Here is a 17,755-nt window from a genome sequence, read left to right as displayed (position 1 = left end):
ATTTGTGAGATTGTGGTTTATAATCTATTACCTAGTAATCAATCCTACCATTATTCTTCACTAATAAGGCTCTCCAACACTAAACATCACTTGAATAAATAAACCATCACTCCATTTAATAGTCAAAATAAACCACTATTTACCCTCATTGCACCAAAAATGAACACTTTTCAAAAAAGTCTCCAAATTATAGTATGCATTCAATGCATTTTTTATCTTTCTTTATTTTGCTTGCTTCTAACTCTGGTTTATAATCTATTAATAAGTGAACAATCCTACCATTATTCATCACTATCATTGCTCTCCAACACTGAACATCAAATGCATAAATAAACCACTCACCAATAAATCATTCACCATTTTTTAGTATCATTCATCAACAGTGAACATGTCACAATTTTACACCAGTTGGCATTTTGCTTTCAATTAATATTTTTATTTTTTATTAAAGGGGTCATTGGATGCTATATGCACTTTGACAAGTTGTTTGAATTAAAATGTTGGCAGTGTGTGCACACAACCATCTCATTAAATAATTTCAACTTTCTCTAATCGAGCTTATCTCCGATGCCTGTCTTTTTGAAGTCACACAGACACCATCACTGAACCATCTATAACCAGCAATAAACATTATTCACTATTACTCACCATCGTTAACCATCACTGAACATCACTTGCCAAAAGTAACTACAATATAATTCACTCTCATCCAAGTCAATTACTATCACTCACCTTTATTCATCACTGAAGATCACTCACCATTACACACAATCATTCACACCTGTGAACAGTACAGTTAACGTATTGTTAGTTTGCACAGCTCACTGTGAGTAAATCTGACTAGAATAGTCTCTACATATGCTTTACCACCAACAAAAGAGCCTACTGTCTGTACATAATACGACAATTACAGATTGTTGCAGTGAAGGTTTGTATACTTTATATTCATGTGAGGTCTAGTTATAGGGACTCTTGAAAGAAACATTCTTTTGAAAGTGGCTGATGTATGAGCTGGAATTTGTTCCACCGCTGAAGCCAAGAATTAAGAGGCTGTACAATCTGGACAAGCAGGAATCCATCATGTGGAGAGAAGCGGAGCGGATCACAGCGGTCCGGCTGGGCTTTACAGGCTCTGATCAGTCATAAGAGAGAGTTGTCTTCTTTAAGTTTTGTCTAGCTGTGCTGGAGTCAGAGATTCTCTCAGTCACTCCCTAACTGTGGCAAAACATTCAGCACACACTAATCTAATTTCTTTTTTTTTTTTAAGAAATACATTTTGCACTAAACTGATCAAAAGTCACTTTAAGAACATTTATAATGTTATAAAGGTTTCTATTTTAAATGATGCTCTTTTGAACTTTCTATTCAATAAAAATACTGAAAACACAACTGTTTCCAACATTAACATTAATGCTCAAGAAACATTGAAGGAATGTTACTTAGCAGCATAGCAGCATATTAGAACTATATATATATATATATATATATATATATATATATATATATATATATATATATATATATATATATATATATATATACAGTATTGTTCAAAATAATAGCAGTACAATGTGACTAACCAGAATAATCAAGGTTTTTCGTATATTTTTTTATTGCTACGTGGCAAACAAGTTACCAGTAGGTTCAGTAGATTCTCAGAAAACAAATGAGACCCAGCATTCATGATATGCACGCTCTTAAGGCTGTGCAATTGGGCAATTAGTTGAATTAGTTGAAAGGGGTGTGTTCAAAAAAATAGCAGTGTGGCATTCAATCACTGAGGTCATCAATTTTGTGAAGAAACAGGTGTGAATCAGGTGGCCCCTATTTAAGGATGAAGCCAACACTTGTTGAACATGCATTTGAAAGCTGAGGAAATGGGTCGTTCAAGACATTGTTCAGAAGAACAGCGTACTTTGATTAAAAAGTTGATTAGAGAGGGGAAAACCTATAAAGAGGTGCAAAAAATGATAGGCTGTTCAGCTAAAATGATCTCCAATGCCTTAAAATGGAGAGCAAAACCAGAGAGACGTGGAAGAAAACGGAAGACAACCATCAAAATGGATAGAAGAATAACCAGAATGGCAAAGGCTCAGCCAATGATCACCTCCAGGATGATCAAAGACAGTCTGGAGTTACCTGTAAGTACTGTGACAGTTAGAAGACGTCTGTGTGAAGCTAATCTATTTTCAAGAATCCCCCGCAAAGTCCCTCTGTTAAAAAAAAGGCATGTGCAGAAGAGGTTACAATTTGCCAAAGAACACATCAACTGGCCTAAAGAGAAATGGAGGAACATTTTGTGGACTGATGAGAGTAAAATTGTTCTTTTTGGGTCCAAGGGCCACAGGCAGTTTGTGAGACGACCCCCAAACTCTGAATTCAAGCCACAGTACACAGTGAAGACAGTGAAGCATGGAGGTGCAAGCATCATGATATGGGCATGTTTCTCCTACTATGGTGTTGGGCCTATTTATCGCATACCAGGGATCATGGATCAGTTTGCATATGTTAAAATACTTGAAGAGGTCATGTTGCCCTATGCTGAAGAGGACATGCCCTTGAAATGGTTGTTTCAACAAGACAATGACCCAAAACACACTAGTAAACGGGCAAAGTCTTGGTTCCAAACCAACAAAATTAATGTTATGGAGTGGCCAGCCCAATCTCCAGACCTTAATCCAATTGAGAACTTGTGGGGTGATATCAAAAATGCTGTTTCTGAAGCAAAACCAAGAAATGTGAATGAATTGTGGAATGTTGTTAAAGAATCATGGAGTGGAATAACAGCTGAGACGTGCCACAAGTTGGTTGACTCCATGCCACACAGATGTCAAGCAGTTTTAAAAAACTGTGGTCATACAACTAAATATTAGTTTAGTGATTCACAGGATTGCTAAATCCCAGAAAAAAAAAATGTTTGTACAAAATAGTTTTGAGTTTGTACAGTCAAAGGTAGACACTGCTATTTTTTTGAACACACCCCTTTCAACTAATTGCCCAATTGCACAGCCTTAAGAGCGTGCATATCATGAATGCTGGGTCTTGTTTGTTTTCTGAGAATCTACTGAACCTACTGGTAACTTGTTTGCCACGTAGCAATAAAAAATATACTAAAAACCTTGATTATTCTGGTTAGTCACATTGTACTGCTATTATTTTGAACAAAACTGTATATATATATATATATATATATATATACATATGTGTCAAATTAATGCAACCAAGCTTGGTGAGCATTAAAAACTTCTTTCAAAAACATAAATGTTTTTTTAAAATGTTAGTGTATATAAGAGTGTGAAACATGCAGGGAAGAAAAATGACTATTATTGAAACTGTTCATTCTAGAAAGCAACTATATTCATTTAAAACAAATCTACCTTTGTTAAAATCTCCAGCTTCTCAGATTTTTGTCTTGTAATCAGCCTAATAACGAAAGCCAACTGCTCTCACCCCAGCCGCATGACCTATGCAATGAAACACAATGCTGGAGATGACAGTGCATTCGGAGCTCACGGCAGGAGCATCACCCCACAACCCGGTGTCCTGCTGCGATCTGTTCTCCATCGTTTATACTGTCTGAAATGAGGTGAAGAGGAGCGAACTAACGCATGACAACTGAAGAAAGGTTATGCACATGATAACACAGAGAAAATATGCTGTTTAACATGAGGAGTGCTGTGTTTATGGTGCAATGCAGCACGGCGTGAGTATATTTGGCATTTTTCATGATTAGAGTACAAAATAGGGTCTGGAACTCCTAAAAAGTTCAATATTTTTAATTCCACCAAATGGGGAAAAGAAAGTTCATAAACATCTCATTGATCATCAATAAATGAGATTTTATTATTTCAGTCACCATTATATATATATATATATATATATATATATATATATATATATATATATATATCAGCCAATCACATGGCAGCAACTCAATGCATTTAGGGGGATTTAATTGACTTTGAAAGTGGAACGGTTGATGGTCTGAGTATTTCAAAAACTGCTGATGTACTGGGATTATCACGAACAACCGTCTCTAGGGTTCATCTCTAGAGTTGTGTGGACGAAAATGCTTTGTTGATGTCAGGTCAGAGGAGAATGGGCAGACTGGTTTGAGATGATAGAAAGGCAACATTAACTCAAATAACTTGTTACAACCAGAATACCATCTCTGAACGCACAACAGGTCGAACTCTGAAACAGATGAGCTTCAGCACCAGAAGACCACACTGCGCTCCTGTCAGCTAAGAACAGGAAACAGAGGCTACAATTCACACAGGATCACCAAAATTGGAAAATAGAAGATTGGAAAAACATTGTCTGGTCTGATGAGACTTGATTTCTGCTGCGACATTCAGATGCTGGGGTCAGAATTTGGCGTGAAGAACATGAAAGCATGGATCCATCCTGCCTTTTCTCAACGGTTCAGGCCCCTTGGTTCCAACTGAGCATCGTTTAAATGCCACGGCCTACCTGAGTATTTTTTCTGACCATGTCCATCCCTTTATGACTACTGTGTACCCATCTTCTGATGGCTACTTCCAGCAGGATAATGCACCATGTCACAAAACTCAAATCATCTCAGACTGGTTTCTTGAACATGACAATGAGTTCACTTTACTCAAATGGCCTCGACAGTCACTAGATCTCAATCGAATAGAGCAGCTTTGGGATGTGCTGAAACGGGAGATTCGCACCATGGATGTGCAGCCGACAAATCTGTAGCAACTACGTAATGCTATCATGACAATATGGACCAAAATCTCTGAGTAATGTTTCCAACACCTTGTTGAATCTGTGCCATGAAGAATTAAAGGAGTAGTTCACCCAAATATTCAAATAATGTCATTAATGACTCACCTTCATGTTGTTCCAAACCCGTGAGACCTCTGTTTATCTTTGGAACACAGTTTAAGATATTTTAGATTCAGTCCGAGAGCTCTCAGTCCCACCATTGAAACTGTGTGTACGGTATACTGTCCATGTCCAGAAAGGTAAGAAAAACATCATCAAAGTAGTCCACGTGACATCAGAGGGTCAGTTAGAATTTTTTTAAGCATCGAAAATACATTTTGGTCCAAAAATAGCAAAAACTACGACTTTATTCAGCATTGTCTTCTCGTCAGGGTCTGCGCGTTCACTGCAGTGTAGTGATAGGGAGTGTCAGCAACAATAAAAAAGTTAACAGCTTAAGTCATTTGTGGATTTATGCATATTGGAGACGCAAACCGTTTCAAAAGATTTAGTTCAATTTGGTGAACTGGTTCAAGAAGATCCGTTACATCGAATGATTCATTCGCGAACCATTGAACTGCTTTGTTTTGAACTGTCTCACAACAGTCACGGAAGAGAAGACAATGCTGAATAAAGTAATAGTTTTTGCTATTTTTGGACCAAAATGTATTTTTAATGCTTAAAAAAATTCTAACCGACCCTCTGATGTCACATGGATTACTTTGATGATGTTTTTCTTACCTTTCTGGACATGGACAGTATACCATACACACAGCTTCAATGGAGGGACTGAGAGCTCTCGGACTAAATCTAAAATATCTTAAACTGTGTTCTGATGATGAATGGAGATCTAATGGGTTTGGAACAACATGAGGGTGAGTTATTAATAACATAATTTTCATTTTTGGGTGAACTATCCCTTTAAGGCAGTCCTGAAGGCAAAATGGGGTCCAACCCGGTACTAGCAAGGTGTAACTAATAAATACAATAATATATATATATATATATATATATATATATATATATATATATATACACACACACACACACTGATTTGTAAAAATTAAATATATTTAATTATCATCTTTTTAAAAAACATTCAAATAAAAATATTCATGTACGCATTATTTATGATTCACAACATTAAAATATAAAGATATATAGATTGATAAAAGATATTGATATATTTGTTACTTTTTAATATTCCGCATATACAATATACTATATACACACACATAACTTTACTTTATGACATTAAAATATATGTTTGCCTTTTTTTAAAATGGATAAAAAAATATTCATATACAGAATATGAATATTTTTACTATTTATGACTTTAAAATATATTAAAGATATATAGATATATAATATATATATATATATAAAGTTACTTTTTAAATCTTTAAACTTTAAATTATTATTATATTACCTTAAGGTGGATCAAGTCAAAACCACTACTTTGGTTTATTTTTAAAATGCTTTTCATGCTAGGTTAATTTTTTCAACATATCTAATGGTTCTCACCACAAATAAATAAATAGTAAAAAAAATAAAAAAAATAAACAGGCATTTGGTGTTTAATGATTACAAAAAGTAGCACCAAACAGTAGCATATTCCTGGAAAGCACTATTTCTATATATGAATGTTCTCAACAGATGGGAAAATCAATAGTTGGTAAACCGTTTCCATGGCAAAAAGGAGGAAAAACACAAAACACTCCATTTCCTGTCGCACATCTGCAGGTTGAGAGAGGCATGTCCTCATTAAAGACCTCACTAGAATCAGATGTCCTTCACAGCATTAATAACAGCACTCTTATTATTGAGAAGAATGCATCAGAATTCTAAATGAACGTTTATTTTGTTTTTAAGCTCCATTTCCCTGTATTGTTCCAGGGCCTCCTTGCTGCTTTCTCACAGCTCAGCAGACGTCTCTAACAGAGCGGGTGCCTCATTCAGGGCCCTGAGCGCCGCTATCGCCATGGAGATTTGGTGGTGACGCAGAGCTGATAGATACTTGAAGGGTTGAGCGCTGAACTCCTGCGGCCCCCCGTGAAGAGCGCGCCGTGGGGAGGCGAACGGAAGGACTTGATAACGGCCATCAGCAGCCACTCTCGACAAGAGGAGGAGAACACTGGCGCTCACACGCGTGAAACGATGCCAGACGCAAAAGAGTTCACTGCAATGAAGTCTGTCAATGTATCTCAGAAACACAATACAGATTCATCTTGAAGAGTGAAAAGTTAAACACAAGTTTGGTATCGAGTTACAGTTTGGGAGTTTTGTGCAATAAATGAACACGTTTATTCAGCAAGGATGCATAAAATGTCCAAAAGTCACATTTACAATGTTACAAAAGATCTCTATTTGAAATAAATGCTTTACTTTTAAACTTTCTATTCATGATGGAATTATAAAAAATGTATTATGGTTTGAAGTAGCACTGTTTTCAACATTGATAATAATAAGACATGTTTTTCGAGCAGCAGATCAGCATATTAAAATGATTTTTTAAGGACCATGTGACACTGAAGACTGGAGTAATGATGCTGAAAATTCCAAATAAATTACAAAAACATATTCAAATAGAAGACAGTTATTTTAAACTGTAATATTTCACAATTTTACTATATTTTTGATCAAATAAATGCAGCCTTTGTAAACCCTTGGTGTGACTTCTTTCAAATCTCAATGACTCAATGACTGTAACTTAACTTAAAATACATTGAAAGCTACATTTAAACTTTAGAGCAGATCTAGTGTCAAGATACTGTTTTTCTTAAATATGTGGTTACCTCAGACTGAAATCTACCGAACGTGAGTCTAACACATTGCAAGTGTGCAGTTATACAGACTAGTGTATGTTCTTCTGTTCAGTTCCTGTGTCATCATACCAAATACATTCAGGTAATTAATTAGCTCCAAAAATTCCTGTTAGTATTTAACTAATTTGTTTACTAATTTTAACTAACTTACCTGGCAAGTTTCTCATCAAACTGTTGCTTTTATCTGACAGCAGCTGATCTGAAAAAGAAAATAATTCGAGACAATTAGCTTATAATTCCCACATTAATTCTGAGATTGCAATGAAATGCTGAAAGCTTTCAGAACATTTGTGCTTATATACTTGTATAGAGCTTTTTGGCCTTAACATCTGTTTTACAGGCAGCATTATAGGCATCCAAGGCACACTCACAGCCAGACATTAAATAGATGCAAATATAAGCAGTTCAATCTAATTTTATTTTACTCAGTATTTGTCTGTTATGTGTTTGTTTGGTCCAGACTGTGCAACTTTGGATTCAACTTATGATAATTAGTGAAGCATTTTGTGTATAGGACAAGATACCTTTGAATAACATTCAGTTCACTTTGGTAGTTGTAGTCGGCGAGGTTGTACACTAGATTTTGGCACAGAGCCTGACAAACGTCAGAGCAAAGCCTCCCTTGTGTCCAGGCTGCGAATCTTTTTGCAATTCAGGCTCACAGCAATTTGTCTGTTTCATTTTGTTCCATTTGTCTTTGACAAGCCTGTTCCACAGCCGCCTGGCAGCGTGAGCCGCATGACATGCAGTAGAATAACTTTGAGAAAAGCTTTTCTCATACAATTATAGCACGACTGAAACAAGTGACACACACGGGCACATGATTGACAAGTGACATAGTGTTTCAAGTTGTCTCAAAATATAGTGTCAGCAGGGTGTGCACTTCAATTTTTTATGTATTTAAGAAATTAAAAATGAAGGAGAGAGACTAAATACACGGCAAACTGAAAAAAAAGAAAGAAAAAATACACACACACACACATATATATATGTGTGGCATGGTGGCATGCAATGCTGCATATTTAAATCAGTGTATACTGTATTCTGTGTGTCAAACTGAAAACAAAAGTGATTTTTTTTCTCTTATTTTTCAACCCCTCTCCACTAAAGTCCTGTCATATACAGACATTTTCCACCATGCAATCAATTCCTGATGAATGAAGAACAAGTCTCCACATTTATATCTCACTGGGAAAAATTCCCTTGTTTCTTATTATTCCCCTTGTTCCTTATTTCTTGGAAATGTCACATTACTTCAGTAAAATGGACTGTGAATGCAGGTTTATCTTTGCTTTAGAACATTTGGTGCACATGTCCAGTCTTTCAGGATGAAAATACTTTTGTCAGAAAAAAAAAAAGCCAAGATGTTTTGTGTGGGAAGAGCCTTTCAATTGCATCCAGCTGAGATGATTGCGAAGCTCTAAATCTCTGAAAACAGACTTAACCATATCATTCCATAAAGCAATATTCACACAATGTCTTGATGTTTTCTGTAAAATGTTCTTAAAATGCAATGGTCCCCAGGTAATACTGTACCCCAAATATACCAGACAATTAAATAGTTGTTCTCATGTGAACAACCACTAACAAAAATGCCCAAAACTAAAGCAGCTGGTGGTGATGTCCCATGTCACTGTGGTTTGGCAGGGCTCCACAGAAATGTCTCAATCAAGGTCAGGTTTTCGGCTTACTGTCTGGATCTAAGTTTTAGTCACATTTGGCTCAGCGTTTATGTTTATCAAAAGCCTGAATTCATTTGGGAGTGACTGAGTCCAATCTCACAACAAATATGAAAGTCCATGTTATTAACGATCCTTCAGAAATCATTCTAATATCATTCTAATATGCTGATTTGTTGCTCAAGAAACAGTTCTGATTCTGTGTTGCTTAAAGGAATAGTTTGTGCAAACATTTAAATTTTGATCAAATGTATGCATCCTCAGGCCAATTAAGATTTAGATGAGTTTGTTTCTTCAGCAAAACAGATTTGGAGAAATGTAGCATTTCATCACTTGCTCACCAATGGATCCTCTGCAGTGAATGGGTGCCGTCAGAATGAGAGTCCAAACAGCTGATAAAAACATCACATTAATCCACAAGCAATCTACAATTAACATCTTGTGAAGTGAAAAGCTGCATGCTAGTAAGCAACAAATCCCAAATTCTAATGTTTTTAACCTTAAACCATTGCTTCCAGCTAAAATACAAGTCCATAATCCATAAAATTGCTTCCTCCAGAGAAAAAGTAATCTCTTATGAATCAGGAGAAAAATATGCACAAAGCACCACTTACAAGCGAAAAAACAGTCCAAAACAGTTGTAAACAAATATGTTGGCTGCAGGGGCGGATCTAGAAAAATATTTATGGGGTGGCGAGAAGGGGGCAGGAATTTTTGAGGGGTGGCAACATATGGCAGACGAATATATACTGAATTTAGTCACAGTTATCACAGTTTGATGATAAATATATGTGCACACTACAAAAGGACACAGGCTATCATTTACAAACTTAATCTCATGCAATCAATGTCTTGCATTTGAAACAGTTTATATAAGGAATAAGTGACCATACCCCATTAAGCACCACCACACTCACTAATGCATACAGTATGCATCGACATGTAATTAAGAGCATTATAAAAGGTTCAGTGTTATCAATATGTCAATTTATTATAAGAAACACAAGATTTTAACAGCCAATGACATTTCCAGCTGGGGAGACTCAACTGATTTTCTACTGTTTAGTGTTAATCATCATCTAACTCAACCAGTCAAGAGCTACAATTAGATTTAGATGTTATATTAATATGATCCCTGAAGCATAGGTTTTATTAGCTGACAATAATAATAAATAAATAAGCATTATAGGCACAAATACAAATGTACTTTTAGAAATTGTTTTTGAAAAATATGGTGTTATTGTTTTGGGAAGTTTAAATTAAAACTTCTATGAAAACTTCTATGTGATATTCCTCTAAAATAATGTTTTAGTATATCTTTTTTTAAGTATATTTTACTAAGCAATTTCTTACATAATTTCTTTGAGTTAGACCAAACTTTTATTTTGGTGGGTTGTAACCAGAGTTTCTGTGTTTTTTAATAAACTATTATTATTAGCTAATAGGCCTACTTGACATATAGCATACTCTACTGAGCAATAGTACTATATTTCTGTTGAATTTCTTCAAGTTATAACAAAATTTTATTTTGACAGGTTGTCATAAAGACATTGCCGTTTCTGTCAGTCTGTGTATACGATACGAATGAATGACACCTTCAATACCACGACTTAGGTCCCCTTGAGCAAGGCATCGAACCCCCAACTGCTCCCCGGGCGCCGCAGCATAAATGGCTGCCCACTGCTCCGGGTGTGTGCTCACAGTGTGTGTGTGTGTGTGTTCACTGCTCTGTGTGTGTGCATTTCGGATGGGTTAAATGCAGAGCACAAATTCTGAGTATGGGTCACCATACTTGGCTGAATGTCACTTCACTTTCACTTCACTTTTTTATTAAAAATGTATAAGGTGTGCATTGTAGCTGACACCTAAATGAACACATTACAATTGTTTTATGACTGCAAGTCTTTCTAAATTTGGTCCCTAAATTTGAGACTCGTCCAACGTCAAGCCAACTTTACGCAGGGTTTTTTTTTTTTACTTTTAGTTTTATTTTCTCTTCTCTGGATTGCTGATGTACTCAACCCAGGCATAGATGTTATCATCTCAAAGTATGTGCTTTCATTAAAGCTTCATTTATTGATAGATAGATAATAAATTTTTACCTAACTTTTTGACACACTGGCTGCGTGTCGTGAGCGTGGCGGTTCTGCTGCGTGGCGGCTGCTTCGCGTTTTCTGTGTTTTTATACAATGGTCTTTACACACCAGAATGTTGCCTGACGCGTGCTGGCGCACTGCTTCTGTATGTTGAGCATAAATATAAAGCCTACTGATAAAGGACACCGTCAACAGTATTGACGGCAAAATAGTTTGACAGGTGCAATATTTGAAAATCGAAAATTATTAATTTATTTTTTAAATTACATTTATATCTAAATATATGTCAAAGTTCGGAGCGAGTTCGCGAATCATTTGAGTCAGTTCGGGAGTTCGGAGCTGGATCGCGAATCATTTGAGTCAGTTCGGGAGTTCGGAGTGGGATCGCGAATCAATTGAGTCAGTTTGGGGATCGCGAATCATTTGAATCAGTTCGGGAGTTCGTAGCGGGATCGCGAATCATTTGAGTCAGTTGTGGGAGTTCGGAGCGGGATCGCGAATCATTTGAGTCAGATCGGAAGTTCGGAGCGGGTTCGTGAATTATTTGAGTCAGTTTGAGGATCGCAAATCATTTGAATCAGTTCGGGAGTTCGGAGCGGATTCGCGGATCATTTGAATCAATTCGAGAGTTCGTAGCGGGTTCACGAATCATTTGAGTCAGTTCGGGAGTTCAAATCGTGTTCGCGAATCATTTGAGTCAGTTCGGGAGTTCAAAGCTGGTTCGCGAATCATTTGAGTCAGTTTGGGGATCGCAAATCATTTGAATCAGTTCGGGAGTTCGGAGCGGGATCACGAATCACGAAAGATTCTCGCTAGTAAATTTTCAAATTGGCCATAACCTTTAATTCGTTTCTGCCAACTGGGGTGGCAGCAGGGGTGGCAAGGCTTTCTTTTATGGCTACATGCTTGTGTTATGCCACCCCAGTAGATCCGCCCCTGGTTGGCTGATTTTGATGTGAGAGGACAACTGAGATGGTTTATTTTACGAAGCATTATTGTGGATTACAGAACCATATTTTGTCACAGTATGAAGTTAAAATGCCATTAACTGATGGATTGGAGTGGTGTTGATTACTCAAAATATTTTGATGTTTTTATCAGCTTTTTGGACTCTCATTCTGACGGCACCCATTCACTGCAGAGGATCCATTGGTGAGCAAGTGATGGAATGCTACAGTACATTTTTCCCAATCTGTTCTGATGGAGAAACAAACTCATCTACAGCTATTGCGGTCATGTTATTAAAGCACAAAAACACTTGAGGCAATGCATTACACTGATTTTACCATGGTTAAACAGATTTTAAACACTCTGCTTCATGTCGCAATCACTATACGCCCTCAAGCAAATGCTTTAACAGGCTCCATATGTACAAATGTTTTTCATAGCGTTTCTTCAATATTTATTCATTTGCATGTTTACGCGGTTACCACCTTATATACGCTTACTAAACCATGCAGCAAGTCTTGTGGTTGTCATGGTTACGCCGCACTCAAACGCATGAGTCACATGATAAGCTCAACACAGCACATGTACGTTTCGTGGTTATGATTGTGAGAAACACTCCAAAAAAACAGAGTGATGTACAGTGTTGCCGGGAAGAGTTTGGATTCAAGTGGGCGTTCTGCGTGTATCTTGTCATTTCCTGGTGATGCTGAGCATGAGAGAGAGGAAGAGAGAGAGAGAGAGAGAGAGAGAGAAAGAGAGGGGGAGGTGAGACCGAGAGAGAAAACTGCTCAATTGGAAAAATACATTGACGATGCATTGCACAATAAAATTGGAAAGACTGTTTTGTTGTGTAAACCAGCTTGTAACTATACAGATAAAGAGGGTAATAGTCTGTCTACAGCCTGTCAGCAGCAAAATGCATGTCACCCTGCAGAGACTGTCCTCTCAGACAAGTATTTATTATTAATGTACAGTGCCATGACAGAAAACAAGCTCTTTTCAGGATATGACCTGACTGAAACATCAGGTCTCCCTCCGTTTAATCCCACATTTCCCTGAAGTCTTGAAAACTGGATCCATTCTGCTGAAATAATAGAACAAAATCACCAGTTAAATAATATTGATAAAAATGTAGAAGGGGCAGAATATATTGATATTTTAGGTGTTGTAACTGGTCTCCATTTTTAATGTATTTAAAAAAAAACTTTTTTAGCACTGTTTTGCAGCTTTGTTTAGTAATCCAGTGGTGACATGCAGTATTTATTTTAAAAGTACAAATATTTAAGGTATAATCTCAATACGATCTTAAGACATTTGAATTTTAAGTTCATTATAAAATTTTACACTGTAGGATATTCAAGCTATTATTTTGTCATCCTGCTAAAAAAAAAAAAAATAAGTTTATGAATAGAAGCTTCAAAAGAACAGTATTTATTTAAAACAGAAATATTTGTGACCTTATAAGGGTATTTTTTGACATTTTGATCAATTCGCAATTCTGTCTTCATTTACACAGCCACATTCATCTCCAAACTCATGGTGAAATATTACAAAACCACAAAATGAGTTCATGCAACTTCTGTACTATATTTTAAATCTTTTAAAAACTGAAGAACTACACCATACTGTATCTCGCAAATATCAATTGTCCTTCAGCACTTTCAAAACTTCTGACTCCAGATGATTTATACCTGGATTTACAGCAATCAAATACACATAATCATATCATGTTTATTTTATTTTTAATATCAACTTAAACTCACAAAATGCTTTTATTTGAATTCAGAAGATTTCTGGAACATTGTGCTTATATTAATACAGTAAAAGCTCCTAATGTACGCCTCGCTGCTGTTCTGTGGCTATTTCAATCTGCAGGATCTTTTCCTGTATTGTGAATCCTTCTGAAGTTAGAGACAAAGTAATTACAAACACATATGCATTCTAGCCTCATTCCGAACTTAGATATTTGTCATTTTAGAGAAACCATCTGTTTCCAGTGTGCAGGCGAGGAAGGAACAAGAAGCCGCAGTCTACAGAAGAATATTTAGATTTATGTGGGTTTTCACATCCAACCGTCAACACTTCACTGCTCTTCAGATTTCACCAAAACAAGCTTTACCTGCCCTCTGTGTCTCAGCAACAGATCACCAAAGTCTCATGGTTACAATTTCCATGGTAACTATGACCAGGTCATCTATTCATCAGATGAAAACCCGAAGAGCTTCATGCAGATCAGAGCAAACCTGAGACTCTCCAGCACAGACAGATCATGAGCTGAGGTTCCAACACAACACCTGCACACACACACACACACACACACACACACACACACACACACACACACCAAGCCCTTCTTATATGAATATTATATACAAGATTAATATATTCAATATTAGCAGTTAATATAAACAAAAACGAGATACTGTTAATATATATTTTATCAATTTTAAGTTTTCATTATGGAAACATTACATACACACATATACATATTTGGAAAGTGTCAAAATATTCTATTTAAAAATTATTTTATAATTATAATTTACAGGTTGAAAAATGAAACTTTTGTAATATTTTGTGACTTGTCAACTTTGTTACTTTATTATCATACATCAACAGAAAGAATACAAGTTAATTTATAATTATGAGATAATTTAAGAATAAATAAAAATACATTTAACATGTTTTCTAGCTGTTGAAAAGTGTTTAAAATATTGTTTCACAACAATATGATAATTTAATCATTTTATTGTGTAAAAAGAAAAATATAATCATAAAAGTTTTATATTCTGTTATAATAACATAACAGAAAAATATTATTAAATTTAAAATGCCATCTTTAGTTAAACTATTAATAGTTATTAGAACTAAACTTTTACTACATTAACAAGCAAAATGTGTTTCGTTATAGCCATAAGTATAAGCAGCAACAGTCTTAATAGTGATCTTTCCACAGCAAAAAAAAAAAAAACAAGAAAAATAAAAAGTTAAAAGTAGTCTGAGGCAGTTAAGCATGAACATGATGTTCCTGAGCTCCTAACAGAAAGCTGTGAGTGACATGTCAAACAAAAGTGAGATTTCACTGAAAACCAGCGGAAGAGACGCACTGTTCTCTCCGCTGAGAGTTCCTCAGTATAAACTCTGTTGACCCGTACGGTCAGATTCAGACGTACAGTAATGATGAGTGGCAGAGAGCAGCGGGAGTCGTCATCCTGCCGTGAGGGTGAGATCTGGAAGGACCCTTCACACCAGAAAAGTGTAAAGAGATTCAACGACCCTTCATCCAAAACACACCTGTCTGCGTGAGAACATGTCTCTGTCCTGACAACAGACAACTTGCTCAGGAAAAGGTGCTATTAACATCTATGGAAGCCACATAATAATATACATGTGATATATAATAAAAGCAATTGCAAAATTTACTCTGCAATTCAGATTTTGTTTCTTATAATTTAGAGAAAAAAAGTCATAATTGCAATAAATAAACTATTTATAAAAATTCTAAATTTGCATCTCACAATTCTTTTTCGCCTTTATTTGATAGGACAGTAGAGACAAGAGGTGAACTTGGAGGGGGGGGGGGGGGGTATGAGATCAGGAACTTAAACACGGGACACATAAGAGCACAACAACGTTTACACCTTGCAATTTTGATGTTTTCTAAATACAGAGTTTACTTAGCAAAATTTGTTTTTTATTCCACCACAATTTCTACAATTCTGATATATTTTTCCTCACAGTTGCATTTTCATCTCACAATTTGTTTCTCACAATTCTCAGAATTATAACAATATAATGAGAATCGTGAGATGTAAACAGAATTATGAGACAAACTCAGAATTGTAACTTTTCTCGCAATTCTGAGATTACAATTCAGTTTTATTTTTCTTTCTGCCAATGTGTGTGTCTATATATATGATAAATAATTCTTGCAATTCTGGTAATAAGTCCTAATTGCAGCACATAAACTTAGAATTATTTTCTTGCAATTCCAAGTTTACAGCTTACATCTTTCTTTTACTAGTTTAATTAATAGTTTGCATCTAGCAGTTTTTTTCTCTGAATGCTGACTTTTACATCCAGCAATTCTGCTTTATGTTTCCAAAAAAAATGGTTATTGGGACTTTTTCTCACAATGTACTGGCAAATCATCCAGAATACCATGATGTAAAGAATACACACACACACAAACACGGAATATGACAGAAGAGGCAGAAATAGCATGAAAACGTAAAATGATTTGCATTTTAAATGGTACTTTGTTAATCATAGACTCAGAAGCATTTGTAATTAGAAATTTCATTAAATCAAAATAGCTGTATCCAATTTCTTATAATCTCTGGTTTCCTGAGATCTGTTTCCAAAAGACCTGTGTCTCACTTTAAATGAGCTACTTACCAATATGACCCACTTTACATGGTTTCAATCAGGACGGTAAGATTCAACCAGCTCTTTTCTATTCCATTCTTCAGCACACATCAAGAAGGAGACCCTTCGAGAAAGTCACAGTACAGCCACCTCCACATTTCTCTGAGACGAGTTCTTAAATACCTGCATTCACAATTAAACAAAACACACAAGCATGTAGCCTACTGTCTACTGTCATTCAAAGCATATTAAAAGTGGTGACAGAGTTCAGAGAATTAAAACGGCTTTCCTCTTAAGTCAGTATGTCTGACAAATGAAATGATTATACTGTACATGTACCGCGTCTACAAGGTTTAAATCCCAGTAATTAGCTGGGTTAATGTCTACGGTAATTTCTCAATTAGATATTTTAAATCTACTGAGAGCAGGTGGAGAGTGCTGCACCTGTTCACAATAATTGAATCTAGGAGTGCAGAGAGAAGTCAAAGTTAGACTCATTAGACTGTTCAGAATGGAATACTAGTGCTCACTAGATTCTGTGCACTATATAGTGGTAAAAATTTGTATTAAAATAGCACACTACCATTCAAAAGTTTGGAATAATTAAGTATCTTATGCTCACTAAGGCTGCATTTATATGATCAAAAATGCAGTCAGAATAGTAATATTGTAAAACATTATAATTTAAAAGAACTGTTTTCTATTTGTATATATTTTAAAATGTAATTCATTCCTGTGATACAAAGCTGAATTTTCAGCATCATCATTGTGTCACATGATCATTCAGAAATCATTCTGATATGCTGCACAAGAAACATTTATTATTATTATCAATTATAATTATTATTGAAAACAGTTGTGCTGTTATATATTTTTGTGTAAACTGTGATGCATTTATTTGAAATAGAAATCTTTTGTAAAAATTTAAAAAGTGTTTACATTTACTTCTTGACCAATTCAGTTTGCTAAATAAACATTATTTATACACTAATTATACCTAAAAAAACAACAACAACATATGAAATCATGTAAATGCATTAAATAGTGTTTTGTAACTGAGTGAAGCCATAAATAATTTAAGTAAAAAGTCCAGATTACTATTTCTCTG

The 17,755-nt window shown here is 35.5% G+C and overlaps 1 protein-coding gene across 4 annotated transcripts in view; it reads right to left on the bottom strand.

Annotated features, from left to right (window-relative positions):
* The window catches only part of LOC127951583 (pituitary adenylate cyclase-activating polypeptide type I receptor-like), a 42,319-nt gene extending 25,353 nt beyond the window's left edge, over window positions 1–16,966 (bottom strand). For 2 of the 4 annotated variants that reach the window (XM_052549558.1, XM_052549559.1), the window contains exons 1-2: window positions 16,678–16,966; window positions 7,711–7,758 (exon numbers count right to left, since the gene is read on the bottom strand). In XM_052549558.1, coding sequence (XP_052405518.1) covers window positions 7,711–7,726 — 16 coding nt within the window. In that variant the 5' untranslated portion in view covers window positions 7,727–7,758; window positions 16,678–16,966. The remainder of the gene's footprint in view (window positions 1–7,710; window positions 7,759–16,677) is intronic. The other 2 variants (XM_052549562.1, XM_052549563.1) reach the window with 2 other exon arrangements.
* Window positions 16,967–17,755: the final 789 nt, after the last annotated feature.

This window comes from Carassius gibelio, chromosome B2 (genome assembly GCF_023724105.1).
Source record: "Carassius gibelio isolate Cgi1373 ecotype wild population from Czech Republic chromosome B2, carGib1.2-hapl.c, whole genome shotgun sequence".
In the NCBI taxonomy this organism is placed as follows: domain Eukaryota; kingdom Metazoa; phylum Chordata; class Actinopteri; order Cypriniformes; family Cyprinidae; genus Carassius; species Carassius gibelio.
This window is presented reverse-complemented; position numbering and strand designations above follow the sequence as displayed.